Source organism: Stegostoma tigrinum, chromosome 17, assembly GCF_030684315.1.
Source record: "Stegostoma tigrinum isolate sSteTig4 chromosome 17, sSteTig4.hap1, whole genome shotgun sequence".
Taxonomy (NCBI): domain Eukaryota; kingdom Metazoa; phylum Chordata; class Chondrichthyes; order Orectolobiformes; family Stegostomatidae; genus Stegostoma; species Stegostoma tigrinum.
Genome location: NC_081370.1, coordinates 55914398 through 55930837, shown reverse-complemented (window position 1 = coordinate 55930837; position 16440 = coordinate 55914398). Strand labels below are relative to the sequence as shown.

General features: G+C 42.4%; 1 protein-coding gene across 4 annotated transcripts in view; it reads left to right on the top strand.

The window, feature by feature from the left end:
* LOC125459352 (leucine zipper protein 2-like) overlaps nucleotides 1-16440 on the top strand; it is a 333928-nt gene that overhangs the window by 235524 nt on the left and 81964 nt on the right. For 3 of the 4 annotated variants that reach the window (XM_048545724.2, XM_048545722.2, XM_048545723.2), the window contains exon 9: nucleotides 7055-7219. The exons of the other annotated variant lie outside the window; for it this stretch is intronic. In XM_048545724.2, the coding sequence (XP_048401681.1) occupies nucleotides 7055-7219 (165 nt within the window). The remainder of the gene's footprint in view (nucleotides 1-7054; nucleotides 7220-16440) is intronic. 4 annotated transcript variants of the gene reach the window in all.

Here is a 16440-nt window from a genome sequence, read left to right as displayed (position 1 = left end):
AGAGCAAAATCCCAATCATTCTATCATTTTTGCCAAACACGAAGTATGACTTAGGTTTTATTTTATTCACGGGATGAGGGCATCACTGATGTAGGCCAGCATTTATTGCCCATCCTAGGGGGCAGTTAGGAGTCAACTACAATGCTGTGGGTCTGGAGTCTCATGTCGGCCAGACTAGGTAAGCATGGCAGTTTTCTTTTCTGAAGGACGTTAGTGAACCAGACGGGTTTTTTTTCCCAGCAATCGACAATGGTTTCATGGTTATCATTCGACTCTTAATTCCAGATTTTTATTGAAATCAAATGCCACATCTACCATGACAGGATTTGAACCCATTATCCTGGATGTCTGGATTAACAGTCCAGCGTTAATACCACTAGGCCATCACCTCCCAGATAGATTGCCTTTTACCTAAATAATCATTTTCTAAATGTTTTGCACATTCATAAAACACATTTGAACAATTTCTTGCTTCAATAGATTTTTTTTGTGTTCTTTACTGTATAAATCAAGAAGCAAACTGACTCCTAATGTGTTATGATCTTGTTGCGATAAATATCATGACATCGCTTTCAAGTGTCAGACTACAGCTAAGTACTTTGAAAATCAGTTTTGCTGTTGTTGTGAGCTTATAACAATTCTCTAAAGTATCTGCAACATTGGAAAGCGTTTGTTCAGCCAGGTGATGAACTACAATGCTAATGTTATCTGGAGGTAGGCACTTCTGTTCTATTGTTTACTTCAAGCACAAGGCTGACGTCACCTGTTTTCAGGTTTTGTTTTAAGCATACAAAAACAACATTAAGCCAAACAAAGCAAGATAAAACAAAATGACACATCAACTAAGGTATGGCCTGCAGACTTGAAACATTTCCATATTCACTTTGAGCTGGCCAGCGTTTTGGCAGATAATTCATTCCTGTCTTTTTGATCATCTATCCTGTTATGAAGTAATTAATACTGCCTGTCCCTAGGCTGTGAAACAAAAACACAAGAACATTACACTAAACACAATTATGTTTAAAATGAAATTGCCAACTGTGATTTCAGAATGGCAATGAAAGCACAATTTGTAACATTGGATTTTGAGGAGCAAGAGTAAGACATTCGGACCCATGGGCCTGGTCTTCAATATAACTATGTCTTGGCAAATTTGCACCTCAGGTCTATTTGTTTGTCCTTGCACCATATCCTTTGATGTTTCCTAACTAAAGTCTATCAATTTTGCTCTTGGCTACTCCAATTATACTGACACTTAAAGTTTTTTTGCAACACAACACTAATAACTCAGTCCACTCTTGTTTGAGAAAGAGCACCCCAATGTCTCTCCAGAATGGCAAGGTAATGATTGTAAGATTATGCAATGCAATACTTTTTAGTACAACACAGGAACAGGCCCTCCAGCCCACAAAGCCTGCACCAATTCATAGAATCCCTACAGTGTAGCCCAACAAGTCCACACTGACCTTCTGCAGAGCATCCCACCCAGACCTAATCCCCTACCTCTGATTTTGCACATCTAACCTAACCTAACCACCTCTGGGCACTGTTAGCATGGCCAATCCACCTACCCTACACGTCTTTGGACTGTGGGAGGAAACCAGAGCAAGCCCATGTAGACACAGGGAGAATATGCAAACTCAACACAGACAGTCACCCAGGGCTGGAATTGAACCCGGGTCCCTGGTGCTGTGTGGCAGCAGCGCTAACCACTGAGCCACCGTGCTGCCCCGATTCTAATCCTTATTTAGACCCGCTACTTATTGCTCTTGTGCAGTTTCTGTCCCTCTGTTCAGAACACAGAAAAAAAAATCTACTGGTGAGAAATTGTTCAAATATGTTTTAAGAATGTGCAAAACATTTAGAAAATGTAGAAAATAATTATTTGGGTAAAATAATTAATAGATATCTTGTATCTATCAATATATGCATTAAATGTTGCTAACATGCCTGACTCCACCACCTCCAGCGGTAGTGAATGCCAGGCACCCACCACCCTTTCTCAAACATTTTCCCCACACTCCTCCCCCAAACATCCCCCTCACACCTTCTTTTAGTTGACCTTTTCACCTTGGGGAAAAAGCCTCTGACTATCCTCCCTATCTATGCCTGTCATAACGTTTGTAGATCTCTCTATCAGTTCGCCCCTCAGCCTCTGTTTTTCCAATGAAAACCTTTCCTCATCACTTAAACCCTCCAGACCAGGCAACATTCTCGTTAACCTACTCTACGTCCTCTCCAAAGCATCCATGTCCTTCTGGTAATGGGTGACAAGAATTGCATGCAATATTCCAAATGGGGCCAACTGAAGTTTTTTTTACATCGGTGTAACATGATTCACCAGGAGGATGGTTCTGACTATTGAAGGTCAATCATCTCAGCCACTAGAGATCCCTGGAGGAGTTCCTCAGAGTAGTATCCTAAGCCCAAACGTCTTCAGCTACTTTTATCAAAGATCTTCCATCCATCATAAGGTCAGAAATGGAGTTGTTTGTCAGTGATTGGCATTGAAAAATGTGCATTCATAACTCCTCAGGCATTGAATCAGCCCCTGTCCCAATATCCAGGCTTCGGCTAATAAGTAGAAAGTTGAATTGTCATAACACATCCCTTAAAAAATGACCATCTCCAACAAGAGATAATCCAACCGTCATCCCATAATGTTGCTATCAATGAATCTCCAAATATCAGCATCCACTGACCAGAGGCTGAAGTAGACCAGCCACATAAGTACAGTTGCTACAAGATACGAAACAGAGAGTAGGAATAAATGAGTCATTGTTGGCAGGTTGTGACTAAAGGGTAAGCACAATGCTCAGTGCTTGGTCCCCAACTGTTCACAATATATGTTACCGATTTGGAATTAATGTAAAATTATCAAAGTTGTGGATGATACAAAACTACATGCAAAGTTTTGTTGTGGGGAAGATGTAAAGTGGATTCAGGAGGATTTGAGCAGATTTATTCAATGGGCAAGCACATTGCAGATGGGATATAATGTGGAAAGATGTGAGGTTACCCACTTGGGAGGAGATCTGCAGAATGGTTCTTCAGTGGTACAAGGTTGGAAGTGGATATGCACAAAGGACAATTGCCATTGACGGAGTTCAATGAAGATTACAAGTCTCATTCTGACTATAGTGAAATAGTTTTGAGAAGAGAGATCGTGCAAACTGGACCAGCATTCTCTAGAGTTTCAAAGAATCAGAAATGATCTCATTGAAACTTTCAAAATTCTTAATGGGATAGACAGGGTAGGTGCAGATAAGATGTTTCTGCTCGTTAAGGAGCCTAGGACAAGGGGTCATCATTTTAAGACAAGGGAGTTGCCAACTTTATCCAAGGTGAGGAGTTTTCTTTTTCCCCTGTGAGGGTTGCAGGCCTCCAAATTCTCTCCCATACAAGCTGTGAAAGTCCAGTGTCGGAGCATGTTTAAGCTAGGTAGTTTTATATTTCTGATTAGCAGGGTTATATGAATTTATAGGTAAAGGACATTGAATTGTTCAATCACCCATGATCATATTGAGTGGCAGGGCAGGGTTGATTAGTTGAATTGTTTACTCTCATTCCGCTGTTCCTAAGGTCAGAGATAGGGGATTCTGTTGCAGCCACTAGAGATCCCTGGAGGAGTTCCTCAGAGTAGTATCCTAGGCCCAAACGTCTTCAGCTACTTTTATCAAAGACCTTCCATCCATCATAAGGTCATAAGATATCTTGTATCTATCAATATATGCATTAAATGTTGCTAACATGCCTGACTCCAACACCTCCAGCGGTAGTGAATGCCAGGCACCCACCACCCTTTCTCAAACATTTTCCCCACACTCCTCCCAAAACTGCCAGTATTTTTCTTCATTCAATGGGCATGGATACCGTTGGTTATTGGTCTTCTCTAGCTGCATTGAATAAGGTGGTGGTGAACTGTTTTCTTGAACTGCTACAGTCTGTATGTTGTGGGTCAACCACAGTGCTGCTTCAAAGGGAGTTTCATGATGTTGACCCAGTACCAGTGAAGGAATGGTGATCCATCTCAAGTGTTGATTCCACAAATCCAACATTGATAAAACACAAGTAAGGCATATAATGGAATAGTTTCCACTTATATGAATGAATGCAGCTTCAACAACACTGAAGATACTCTTTACCATCACAGCAAAGAAATCTGCTTGATTGGCACCCCATGCATGATCTTCATCATCCCCTCTCTACAACAACAATAAACAGTAGAACCAGTAGTGTTCATCCACAAAACAAACTGCAACAGTTCATCAGAGCTCCTTCAACAGCTCTTTCCAAACCCACAAACTCGACCATCTAAAAAGACAAGGGCAGCAGATACATGGAAGCAACAACACCTGAAAGTTCCCATCTAAGCAGCCACCAAATTGTTTCTGAGATGGATCACCATTCCTTCACTGGTACTGGGTCAACATCATGAAACTCCCTTTGAAGCAGCACTGTGGTTGACCCACAACATATAGACTGTAACAGTTCAAGAAAACAGTTCACCACCACCTTATTCAATGCAGCTAGAGAAGACCAATAACCAACGGTATCCATGCCCATTGAATGAAGAAAAATACTGGCAGTTTTATTCCTTCAGAAGCCATGGGCCTCTCAGTGATGCTGACTGATATGTTTTCCAAGTGGCCTTCTGGAGAACGGGCAGTATGTGTCTCTCTCTCCAACTCTCTGGTCAACAGTTCACCCCTCAGCAAGATTTTGCCATGGATTTTATCTCCTATTCTTCTGAACTGACAGTGACGCTACTAAACCTCAAGTCCAACAATACATTTCCCAAAGGAGGAGATCTATGAATGAAACATAGTGATCTTGTTTCTGAGAAGTTCTTCTGTAATATTCTTATTGAAGTCCTGCAGTTCATTTTAGTCCCATTATTTTAAGTCCTATTAATTTCTCCATTACCATTTTGTTTTTCATATTGAATTCAATAAGCTCCTCCCCTGGATTTCTTATTTGTTTCCTTCCATATTCAAAATATGTGGAAAGAGTGCAGTTAAATCAATTTCTTATGACTATGTTGTCTGTTGCAACAAACCCTTACAACATACGAACAAAAAATATACAACACTGATGTATTTTGTTGCTGATTAAATCTAGTTGGTTTGCTTGGAATATGAGATTATTTGCCTGCCAAATTATTATTTTGAACATGTTGGGGTAGAGACATTTCCTGATGAATTTAAAATACTCCTGGTTGCCAACCAAAAGAATTTGATCTCCACGATGTCTTTATGATACGTGCATGTAAAGCCAGTCTGCAGCAGCAAATTCAAAATTTTAACTGTTGCTGCATTGACAAGCACATACTTTTTAAAATTCATTCATGGAAATGGGCATTGCTAGCATTTGTTGGCCATCCTTAATTACCTTGGAACTGAGTGGCATTCTGGGCCATTTCAGATGGCATAGAAGAGACAATTACATTACAGTGGGGTCTGGAATCAGCATGTATAGCAGATTTCCTTTTCTAACAAGGGAAAACATCCCTTCAGAAAGACCAGGTGGCTTCTGATGACAATTGATAGTAGTTAGCCATTAGGATAGCTTTAAATTCAAGATCTTTCTGAATTCAGATTCCACCATCTGCTATGGTGAGATTCCAACCCGCAGCCCCAGAACTTTGACCTGGGGCTCAGTGTTACTAGTCCAGTGACAGTACCATAGTAGCTTCATCTCCCTTCAGGATAACATCCAAATATGATTCCCTGCTGCCTCCCAGTGTCCACTTACCAATCTCTCAAAGTCATTTGTGTCCTTGGAAAGAGGCCACCCATTTCGCCACAAGGTGGAGGAACCAAAATTAAAATGAAGTATTCCCTTCACTTGACCCTTATGTACACGAGGAGGCACATGACCAAGGATGACATCGGTGGTGACAAGCAGCTGCCACACCTTCCTGGCACAGGATCCAAAGCTATCTGATTGGGAACCTCTGGTGAATGATGTCGGTACCACTGAGATGCCCCGCTCTATTCACAGGCTGCAGGTGGCATTCTGGTTTCAGGATTTCTCACATAGCCAGGTCAGGTTCCCCACTGAATAGCTGTACAATGCTGCAGCTTGATGACTGTGGTCCGATTCAGTGGCTGCAGCGGGAGAAGGGCATGTTAAACTGCCTCCCGATTTCTGTAGGGCACTCTAAACCCTGCATACAGTCATACTCACAAGAGAATTGTACACACCCCTCTCAAATTGAATTCACAGTCCCATTTCCCTCAGCCCACAGTCGTTGGGAGCTGAAAGCCCAAACCGGTCCCAGCATCCAGCTTTTAAATGGGGCTAACACCGGGTGGAGAATGGAAATCACTTTCCCTTAATATTGTGTGTACCCACCTGCTTCACTAGATTAGTGAAGGTAAAGTCACGAGTCCTAGGGAGGGAAATGATGACTAGTGAGTTTAGCCAGAGGGTCTCAACACCTCATGAGGGGCAGGGTTGAGAAAATGTGACTTCCGTGGACTTGAACCCATACAATTGTCACTCTGCATACCAGCCATCCAATTAACTGAGCTAACTGACCCTCAGACTGGGGAAATGGAGGACCAAAAAGCACATGCAACTCATCATATTTCTGGTGCTATCTGCCTAAGTGAGACAGAGTGGCATGCAGTGGCCAAAATGGGTACACCCCAGCAGGAGAAAATCCCACGCCGTTAACTACCACATTCTAGATTTTTCTTTTTCATTATTTCCTTTAAGGGCGGCACGGTAGCTCAGTGGTTAGCACTGCTGCCTCACAGCGCCAGGGACCTGGGTTCGATTCCACCTTCAGGTAGCTGTCTATATCGAGTTTGCACATTCTCCCTGTATCTGCGTGGGTTTCCTCTGGGGGCTCCGGTTTCTTCCCACAGTCCAAAGACATGCAGGATAAGCAGATTGGCCATGCTAAATTGCCCGTAGTGTTCAGGGGTATGTGTGGGTTATAGGGGGATGGGTCTGGGTGGGATGCTGCAAGGGGCGGTGTGGACTTGTTGGGCCGAAGGGCCTGCTTCCATACTGTAGGGAATCTAATCTATCTTCATTGTCTCAGGAATCCCAAATGAAAGCTTTGAAGGAGGTGGCACAGCTCTGTGTATCTGGAGTTCTAAAGAACCAACCTCCGTTTTTTGGCATGAACCCTCCCAGAACTACAGAGAATGGAATGCCATCAACTAAGAACAGCTCCCGAGCTCCACTTCACCAGACCAACAGAAAGGTAACTTCAAAGTGTACTTGTGACTGAAACAATTGGCAGAGTTTGAAACAATTGATCTATGTGAAGCAATCACTTTATCTCACTGTACTGTTAATGGACGGCTGTGCCATTGGCTCGCATTAGCTCTTCGTAATGATTCAGGTTATTTAAAATGGATTTGTCAGTAAGCTTTGCAAAAAAGTAGCCTTTTAGGTCTTAAGTAAAAATTGCTGATCACGCAGAATGCAATTTAATATACAATTCAGTACAGCACAGGAACAGGCCCTGAGGCCCACCAAGCTGATTCTAATCCTTATTTAACGCAACATAGACCTTCTACTTAAGATAATAAAGTGTGAAGCTGGATGAACACAGCAGGCCAAGCAGCATCTCAGGAGCACAAAAGCTGACGTTTTGGGCCTAGACCCTTCACCGGTTCTGAGATGCTGCTTGGCCTGCTGTGTTCATCCAGCTTCACACTTTATTATCTTGGATTCTCCAGCATCTGCAGTTCCCATTATCACTCATAGACCTTCTACTTATTCCCCATGCACTGTTTCTACCCCTCTGTTTGCCTCCCATCCATGTACCTGCCGAGATGTGCCTTAAAAGTTGCTAATGTGTCTGCTTCCACTACCCCACTGGCAGGATATTCCAGAACCCCCCCCCCGCCCCCACCACCACCCACTGTGTGAAAAATGTTCTCTGCACTTCTCCCCTAAACGTTCCCCCTCTCACCGTCAATCTGTTCCCACAGGGAAAAGCTTTTGTCTATCCACCCAATCTATGCCTTTCATCATTTTGTAGACCTCTATCATGTAACCCCTCAGCCACTGTCTTTCCAGTGAAAACCATCCCAGTTTATCCCACCCCTCCTCATAATTAAAACCCTCCAGACCAGGCAACATGCTGGTAAACCTTCCTTGCACCCTCTCCAAAGCATCCTCCTGGCATTGGAGCAACAACAACTGCATGCAGTATTCCAAATATGGCTGAACTAAAGATTTGTACAGCTGTCAATATGTTCCATTTTTTAATGTAGTCAAAATAATCACTCCTGCTAATTAGTATCATAGACTATGTGTTCTCTGTCCCTGCAATGACTAGGTACAGCATTACGTCACTCTCAAGTTGGATTTGTATTATACCCATCACATAATAAGTCACCCCAAAATGTGTGCATTAAAAATCAAAATTTGACAGCACCTCATATAAGGAGTGATTAGAATAAATGAGCAAACGTGTGGTCGAAGTGTTTCACGTAAGCTGGGCCCATATCCTGCTGAGATTGAAAGAATGGGAGGTGATCTCATTGAAACGTACAAAATATCTAAGGGTAGAAGCAGGTAAGTTATCATTCCTTAGTTAAGGAGTCTAGAACCAGGAGAAACTATTTAAAAATACAGAGAATGCTACTTAGATCTGAGAATTTTCGTTTACTAAGAACGCTGTCAACCTTTGGAATTCTGTACAGAGAGTTCTGTAGAAGCTTGTTCTATGATTATGTTTAAGGTAGGGATTGACTGGTTCATGTTTGCCACTGGCGTTATGGGGTTGGGGTGGGTAAAAAACACTGAAGTTTTTGACCAGCTATGGACATATTGAATGGTGGGGCAGTTTCAGTGTTTGAATGGCGTACTCCTGTTTCTATATTCCTAAGAAATAACTATTAGGGAATGTTTTAAAGAAGGAAAATGATGTAGTGAGGTGTAAAAAATGATCTGCAAATTGCAGAATCTAGGTAAGTGAAGACATAGCCATTAAGGACAGATCAATTCAAATCAGGGATGTTCTTGGGCAGAATTAGAGGAGCTCATTATGTTGTGAGTCTCATGGAGATTACACAGATGGGGATGAGTACTCGGGGAATATTCTTGTGTTCTTTGACTTTACAAACATACAAATGAATGCCAGTAATGAAACAGATCTCATCTTAAATGGGGTCAGCTGATTTTCAGAGGCAGCACTGGAAGTGTTTAGGTTGGTTAGAGTTCCCCCTAAGCTGCATGGCTGTGGGGTTCTCTGAGATTCCTCCGAGGTTCTGTGCGGGCCATTGGTGCTGACACATTGACTTTGAAAGTTACAATCATGCACAGGTCTCAGAGGGCCGCACGCTGAAGACAAAATTAGAGGATGTGCTGCTTGTTGATATCCTTCAGATATTGTTGAAGTGAAGTTAGAGTAATGGAGATGTACACCATGGTAACACACTCTTAAATCCAACTCGTACTCACCGAGCAGATACCCTAAATTAATCTGGTTCCATTTGCTAGTATTTGGCCCCTAACACTGTAAGCCCTTCCTGTTCATGTCCTCATCCAGATGCCTTTTAAATGTTGTAATTGTACCAGCCTTCTTCATTTTCTCTGTCAGCTCAATCCATACGCACATCATCCTCTGCATGAAAAAGCTGCCCATTAGGTCTCTTTTAAATCTTACCCCCTTCACCTTAAATTTGTGCCCTCTAGTTTTGGACTCCTCTACCCTGGGGGAAAAGACCTTGACTATTCACCCTATCCATGCCCCTTATGATTTTATAAGCTTCTATAAGGTCACCCATCAGCCTCGGAAACTCCAGAGAAAATAGCCCCAGCCACTTAGCCGCTTTCTGTAGCTCAGACTCTCTGACCCTTGTAATATCCTTTTATAAATCTTTTCTGAACCTTTTCATGTTTCACAGCATCTTTCCTAATCACAGGGAGAGCAGAACTGAATGCAGTATTCCAAAACTGCAGTCCAAAATTTGCAGAGTAAATTGTGCTGTATTTAGCTGGCTCTTTCTTGGGATAGTTCCATTTAGTTTTTATTTGTATGTCAATCTTTACAGCATTGTGGCCAAGATAGGAAGAGAGTACTGTTTCCCTCCAGGCTCACTACCCCTTGGGTCACAACATAAATTTAATTGTTTTGCCCAAATCCTGAGTTGGCCAACTCCGTACTTTTCCCATATGGGAGTTTAAAAAAAAATCCATCCATATTTAATCAACACCAAAGTATTGATTGATTGAGAAACAAAACTTATGAATGAAGATGCAAAACCAGTTAATATACTTTTAGTTTGTAATGTGAAAATGTAACTTCTTACCCCTGTACATAATCTAAAACTCCCATACATAGTGAAGGAAAAGAAGGATTATTTGTCTCTGCAGTGATTCACTATGGGGGAGGAAAAGAGCAGATTTGCCCATTAAATCTTGGCTGTAGACAAAAAAACTGGACGTGCCTATGTTCAGATGTCTATCGGTCGAGCAGTCTGGCATGTCATTAACAGGTGTCACCCAGACTGGCAGATGTCTAAAAGCTTGGAAGACACAGCTTGCTCGGGAGAAAGCTGGCGGTTGCTCATCAAGCAGGCCATTGGGATTCTCACTAAATCCACCAAAGTGCACATCCAAACATGAACTCCTGCCTGTAAACAAGAAAAAAGACAAAGAACTATGGATGCTGGAAATCAGAAACAAACACAGAAATTTCTGGAAAAACTCAGCAGGCCTGGTAACGTCTGTGGAGAGAAAGCAGAATTAATCTTTCGGGTTCTACAAATCTAGCTATAACTAGTAAAAATAAAATTAGTATATATGCTGAATATCGGGTTGGGGAAGTGGGTAGGAGTAAATAATGGGTGGAGATGGAACCCAGAGAGAGAAAGAGAGGACAACTGTTGGACAGCCATCTGGATGGGTAGAGGTCAACCTGGGAAAATCAGTTGGTGCTTAATGGTGACCATTAGTGGCTGACAATGGGCTGTTTGTGGTAGCAGCTAATGTGATGCTCAGGCCGGGTGGGGGTTGGGGTAAGGACATGGGAGAAGGTGCGCAGGCCCTAAAATTATTGCACTTGATATTAAGTGTGAAGGGTCCTGTAGCTTGCACTTCAACACTGCACTGTGATCCCTGGCCAGCATCTCTGTCTTGAGCTTGGTGCAGTGCTCCAGTGAGGCTCGGTGCAGGCTGGAAGAACAACACGTCATTTTCCGCCTGCGGTCCCTGAAGCCTTCATGATTCAATATCAAATTCAATAATAATAATCTGAAACATCTGCAGAATATGAATGACTGATCATAAATTAATGGATTGCTGGGATAGTTAAGAAGACTTTAAGAAATAACTTGAGGACAAACTGTACTTAGTCTGTAGGCATGATAGAAATTGAAACTTTGTTGTGGTGGAATTGAATTGTCACAGCCTTTATGATCTTTTTTGTGCATCTCACCCAAAGAAACCTCTGAATGGAAATTTCTTGAAGGAAGAGCCATTTTGTTTAGCAAGTTAATTGAGGTTAAATATGTCCTGTTTGGGAGGCCAGTCTGATATGTGTCACTGTGAAACAAGTTCTGGGTAAATGATTACATATGATGGCGGGCAGGACTGGTGGAATGAATAAGAAGCAAAACCAGCCAAAAGATTTAAGAATGGAAGGATGTGTGATTTCTGAGTAGCCTCACAGCAGAAATTTACGGGGTTATGGAGAAAGGTCACCAGGTGAGTAGTTCTTGAATTAAAAATAGGAAAGACACAATAGGGTCAAATGGTAACCCTCTGCACTGTAGCAATTCTGTGACTCCATGTTGTGTCCTTCAGCTGTATGTCTGATGCAATTTTCAATTGGGGTTCATGGTTGGAGGCTCTTCTAAGTGGTTAAAAACATTGAAATGAATGGCGGAAGTTCTAAATTACTGCTCCTGCCTCACTCCACATCATGACATTTTGTGTTGCATGTGGGTGTCTTTGGAGACAGGCCAAGATGCAGGCATGGATGCTTTGCAAAGTCACCTGGCCATGTAAACCAGTAACTGCCTCTGTCGCATTTTGACATCCCTTTAGTATGAAACTCAGAGTGTGCAGATTAGGCGCACTCAGAGCAGGCCTGAACTCTGTGAATTCACTTGAAAAATCAAGGTATTCCTTTGGAGGGGAGAGGTGCCTTTTAGATCTAGCCCCTGGGCCAGATTGGATACCATTTATGCAGGTAAGCTACCCCCTGGGAGAGTTTAGGTCAACTTCTGGATTGCTAAAAGTAGATATAAGTATGTGTAGGAAGTTCATGAACTCAATAACGTCAAACTTATTGGAACACTCAACAAACTTGTCAAAATCAACTGCCAAACCAGCCAGAAGGATCTGTCAAAGAGAGCTATTGAAAGGATTACAGATGGCACTCATAGGCAGCTGGAGAAAGGTTAAAGAGACCTGTGAACTGCCAAAACTAACAAGGTGTTTATACCTTTAAATCTTTGGAAAAAATGACTGGAATGCTTAAAAAAACAAAATTACTGGCTGTTTTACTCAGACTGTTGACATAAGCCCGGGAATTTTCTTGTTAACAGATTACCTCTGTACAAAAGCCCAGCACCACAGTAATGTTGCTTCCATTTTTGAGTTTGAATGGCAACCAAATGGGCTTTTGACTCCTTGATGTCGAGCAATGGATTTCAAACCTTGATGCAATTGCATTAAATATTATGATGGAGAGTCACTGGACTTGAAATGTTTTCTTTCTTTGCTTTCTTCACACAGATGCTGCCTGGCCTGCTGAGTTTCACCAGCAATTTCTGTTTCTGCATTCAATGTTTGTTGTTTCCAAGGATTTCTGTTGTTGAAGGAATGCAAGTGCATCAAATGAGCATTTTTGACAGAGTGTTTTTCTCAATATGGCGAGATCTTTATCTTCTCTCTGCACTAGTCCTGAGGTCTGTCTGTGGTAGATACCAGGTAAATTTGCTTCATAAGTATAAAGAGTAATGGATGGAGGCATTCATTGAGATGATTTGACATTAAGTTGACATTTAGTACTCAAAGGGATATGAGGGCCGTGCCGAGGGTCATAGCTTGGCATGAGGGTTTGAGGGGCAACGGCAGATATGAATAGAACCCATGAGGTGGCATGAAAGGGACAAGTGAAGTGTTTGAAATGATCAACCATAAGGGTAAAAAGGGTCTTTCATCTTTTATTCTTATTTCTTAAATGTTGGACACAATTCCAGGGTCCTAGGGCAGTCCTGAAGTCTAGGCCGACTCAGTGCCAGGCAGCATCTCAGTTTGTAATCCCGCCTCTGCCCCACACCCAACCCCACACCCATTCCACTCTGACCTCCAGAGAGCAATTTCGAAAGAGTTCACTTGATTACGTTGGGCCAGCAGATGTTTCAGATTTGACACTCAGCTGTGCACAGCTCAGTTAAAAAAAAATAGAGACTTCTGACCATAAGGTCATATACCACAAGGTATAGGAGCCGAGTTAAGCCATTTGGCCCTCAAGTCAGCTCTCATTTAATTTTAGGCTGCTATGTTTCTCAACCCCATTCTCCTGCCTTCTGCCCATAAGCCTTGATCCCCTTACTAAGCAAGAGCCTAGCTGTCTCTGTTGTAAAGACATTGACTATCCTCCACAGCCCTGTGCAGAAATGAATTCCACAGAATAACCACCTGCTGGCTGAAGAAATTCCTCCGCATCTCAATTCTAAACGGTCATCCCTTTATGCTGAGGCTGTAACCTTGTGTCCTGGTGACAATAAAGCTTCTTCTAATTCTAGTCTCTGCTACTAAGGGAAACATCTTCTCCAAGCTCTCAGTACGCTGTGAGTTTCAATCAGATCCCCTCGTCCTCCTGAACTCCACTGGGTACAGAATCCAAGTTCTCAACCACTCCTCATTTGACCAGCCTTGCTTCCTGGGTTCATTCTTGTAAACCTCTTCTGGACTCCTTCCAAAGCACATCTTTCCTTTGATACAAGGCGCAAAGCTTCTTAGAACATTCCAAATGTCGTCTGACCACAGCCTTATACAGCCTGTCCCTTCATCAAGAGATAATGGGATCTGCAGATGCTGGAGAATCCAAGATAACAAAATGTGAGGCTGGATGAACACAGCAGGCCAAGCAGCATCTTAAGAGCACAAAAGCTGACGTTTTGGGCCTAGACCCTTCATCAGAAAAGATGATGTTTCACGTCAGCCTTCCCGCTCCCCTGATGCTGCTTGGCCTGCTGTGTTCATCCAGCTCTACACCTTGTTATCTAGGTTTCTGTATGATGTAGCTTTGCATTATCTCACTCGATGATCTAACTTGCTGTATTTCAGTGAAATATTAACCTTACCACCATACAATATCATCCTCCTTATCCACCTTTGAATTCAGTGATGAGGGAAATTTGGTATGACCAATACCCAACCCAATTTTGATGGCTTCCTGAAAGGACTGCAGATGCTGGAGATCAGAAACAAAAACAGAACTGGACTCTATTTCCATTCATTATTTACTCCTAACCCCCTCACCCCCACCCTGTCTTCTGCATAACAACCAACATTTTCGTAGCTACCATCAGCTCTGAGGAAGGGCCACTGGACTCTGATTTCTCTCCATAGATAGAGTTGATAGCCAGAGACTCTTTCCCAGGGCAGAAATGGCTAGCACGAGGGGTCATAGTTTTAAGCTGGTTGGTGGAAAGTATAGAGGGGATGTCAGAGGCAGGTTCTTTACGCAGAGAGTTGTGAGAGCATGGAATGCGTTGCCAGCAGCAGTTGTGGAAGCAAGGTCATTGGGGTCATTTAAGAGACTGCTGGACATGTATATGGTCACAGAAATTTGAGGGTGCATACATGAGGATCAATGGTCGGCACAACATTGTGGGCTGAAGGGCCTGTTCTGTGCTGTACTGTTCTATGTTCTATGTTCTATGCTGTCAGACCTGCTGAGCCTTTCCATCAATTTTTGCCTTTGTTTCTGATGGTTTCCCAATGGGCTGGATAGATTAAAATCGCACCATCTCCTTCTGCGGCTTGCTCATCTCAGTGAGAACATTTTGTGGTGAGCTGTGTTTGGGTCTGGATAAACTCATCAGTGGGCATTGAGTGAAAACACCTTTAGGGAAAGACAAAAATCAATAACCGTCATGCGCAGCACTTCTCTTGTTTGTACAAGTAATGTTGTTTATAAGGCCATGATTTCTGGGAAGTAAGAGGTTTAGCATCAGTCTAATCAGTTATTAGGAATATTCAATATGATTTGCACTAATTACACAGAGTTCAATGCAATTGTTTTTGAGAGTTTAAGTAGGTCAATTATTGGGTATGGTTAGAACTCCCCCAGTACAAACAGTTAGCATTATTTAACAAGTCTTTTGTAAGACGGACACCTATTATTATCAGAAACATCACAGTAAATTCCTGAATGCAAGCAGATGGTCTGGCACGCTGTTAAATTTGCTTCACAGCAAAGTGACTAATCTTTGAGACTGATCAAAACATTTTTTTACATAACATGTAGTTTCTTGTGCTCAGTGGGTTACATTTACATTACACAGCAGCTAGAATTTATTTCCACTCCTGCTTTTAATTTTCTCAGTTAAGTACATGTTTTTGAACTTCTAACCTGCGGGATATCCTCGCCTCAATGTGCGATTTTGGATCAATTTCTGGGAAAGAGATATTTGCCCTGTGAGGAGAAATTAAAGAAATAGGATTGTAGAATTGAAGGTGATCTCATTGAAATACTTAGGTCTTTCAGAAGGATTGTTTTCCTTATTATCTACAACTAGACTCGGGGTAAGAATTGATTAGTTGCAACTGAGATGAACAAACATTTCTTCAATCAGAGGTTTGGATATCTTGCGAATTTCCAACGCCAGAGAACTGAAGACAGCTAATCGTTCAGCAGTGTTCAAGACTGAATCAGATAGGGTTTTATACATTTAGGGCATTTAAGGAAATATTGAAAGGCCTGGACAGCACGGTAGCTCAGGGACCTGTGTTCAATTCCAGCCTCGGGTGACTGTCTGCGTGGAATTTGCATGTTCTCTCCATGTCTGCGTGGGTTTCCTCCAGGTGCTCCGGCTTCCTCCCACAGTCCAAAAATGTACAGGTTAGGTGGATGAGCCATGCTAAACAATGTTGCCCCACAGTGCCCAGGGATGGGCAGGTTAGGTGGACTAACCACGGTAAAAACTACATGTGGGGTTACAGGAATGTGTCGGGTTTAGGTGGGGTGCTCTTCCGAGGGTCGGTGCAGACTACTTGAGCTGAATGGCCTCTTTCTGCACTGTAGTAATTCTAAATAGATCTGAAACAAAACATCAGAAACGAGTTTGAGTTGTAGAACTGACTTGATGGGCTAAATGACCGACTCCATCCCTTATTACTTATGTTCAATTCCTTAGAATTGGAAACATAAGTAGTAACTTTCAGATTATGTAAGGAAAAATAGGAAGAATCAAGACTGTGACCATACTGAATGATGAGGCTAAAAAT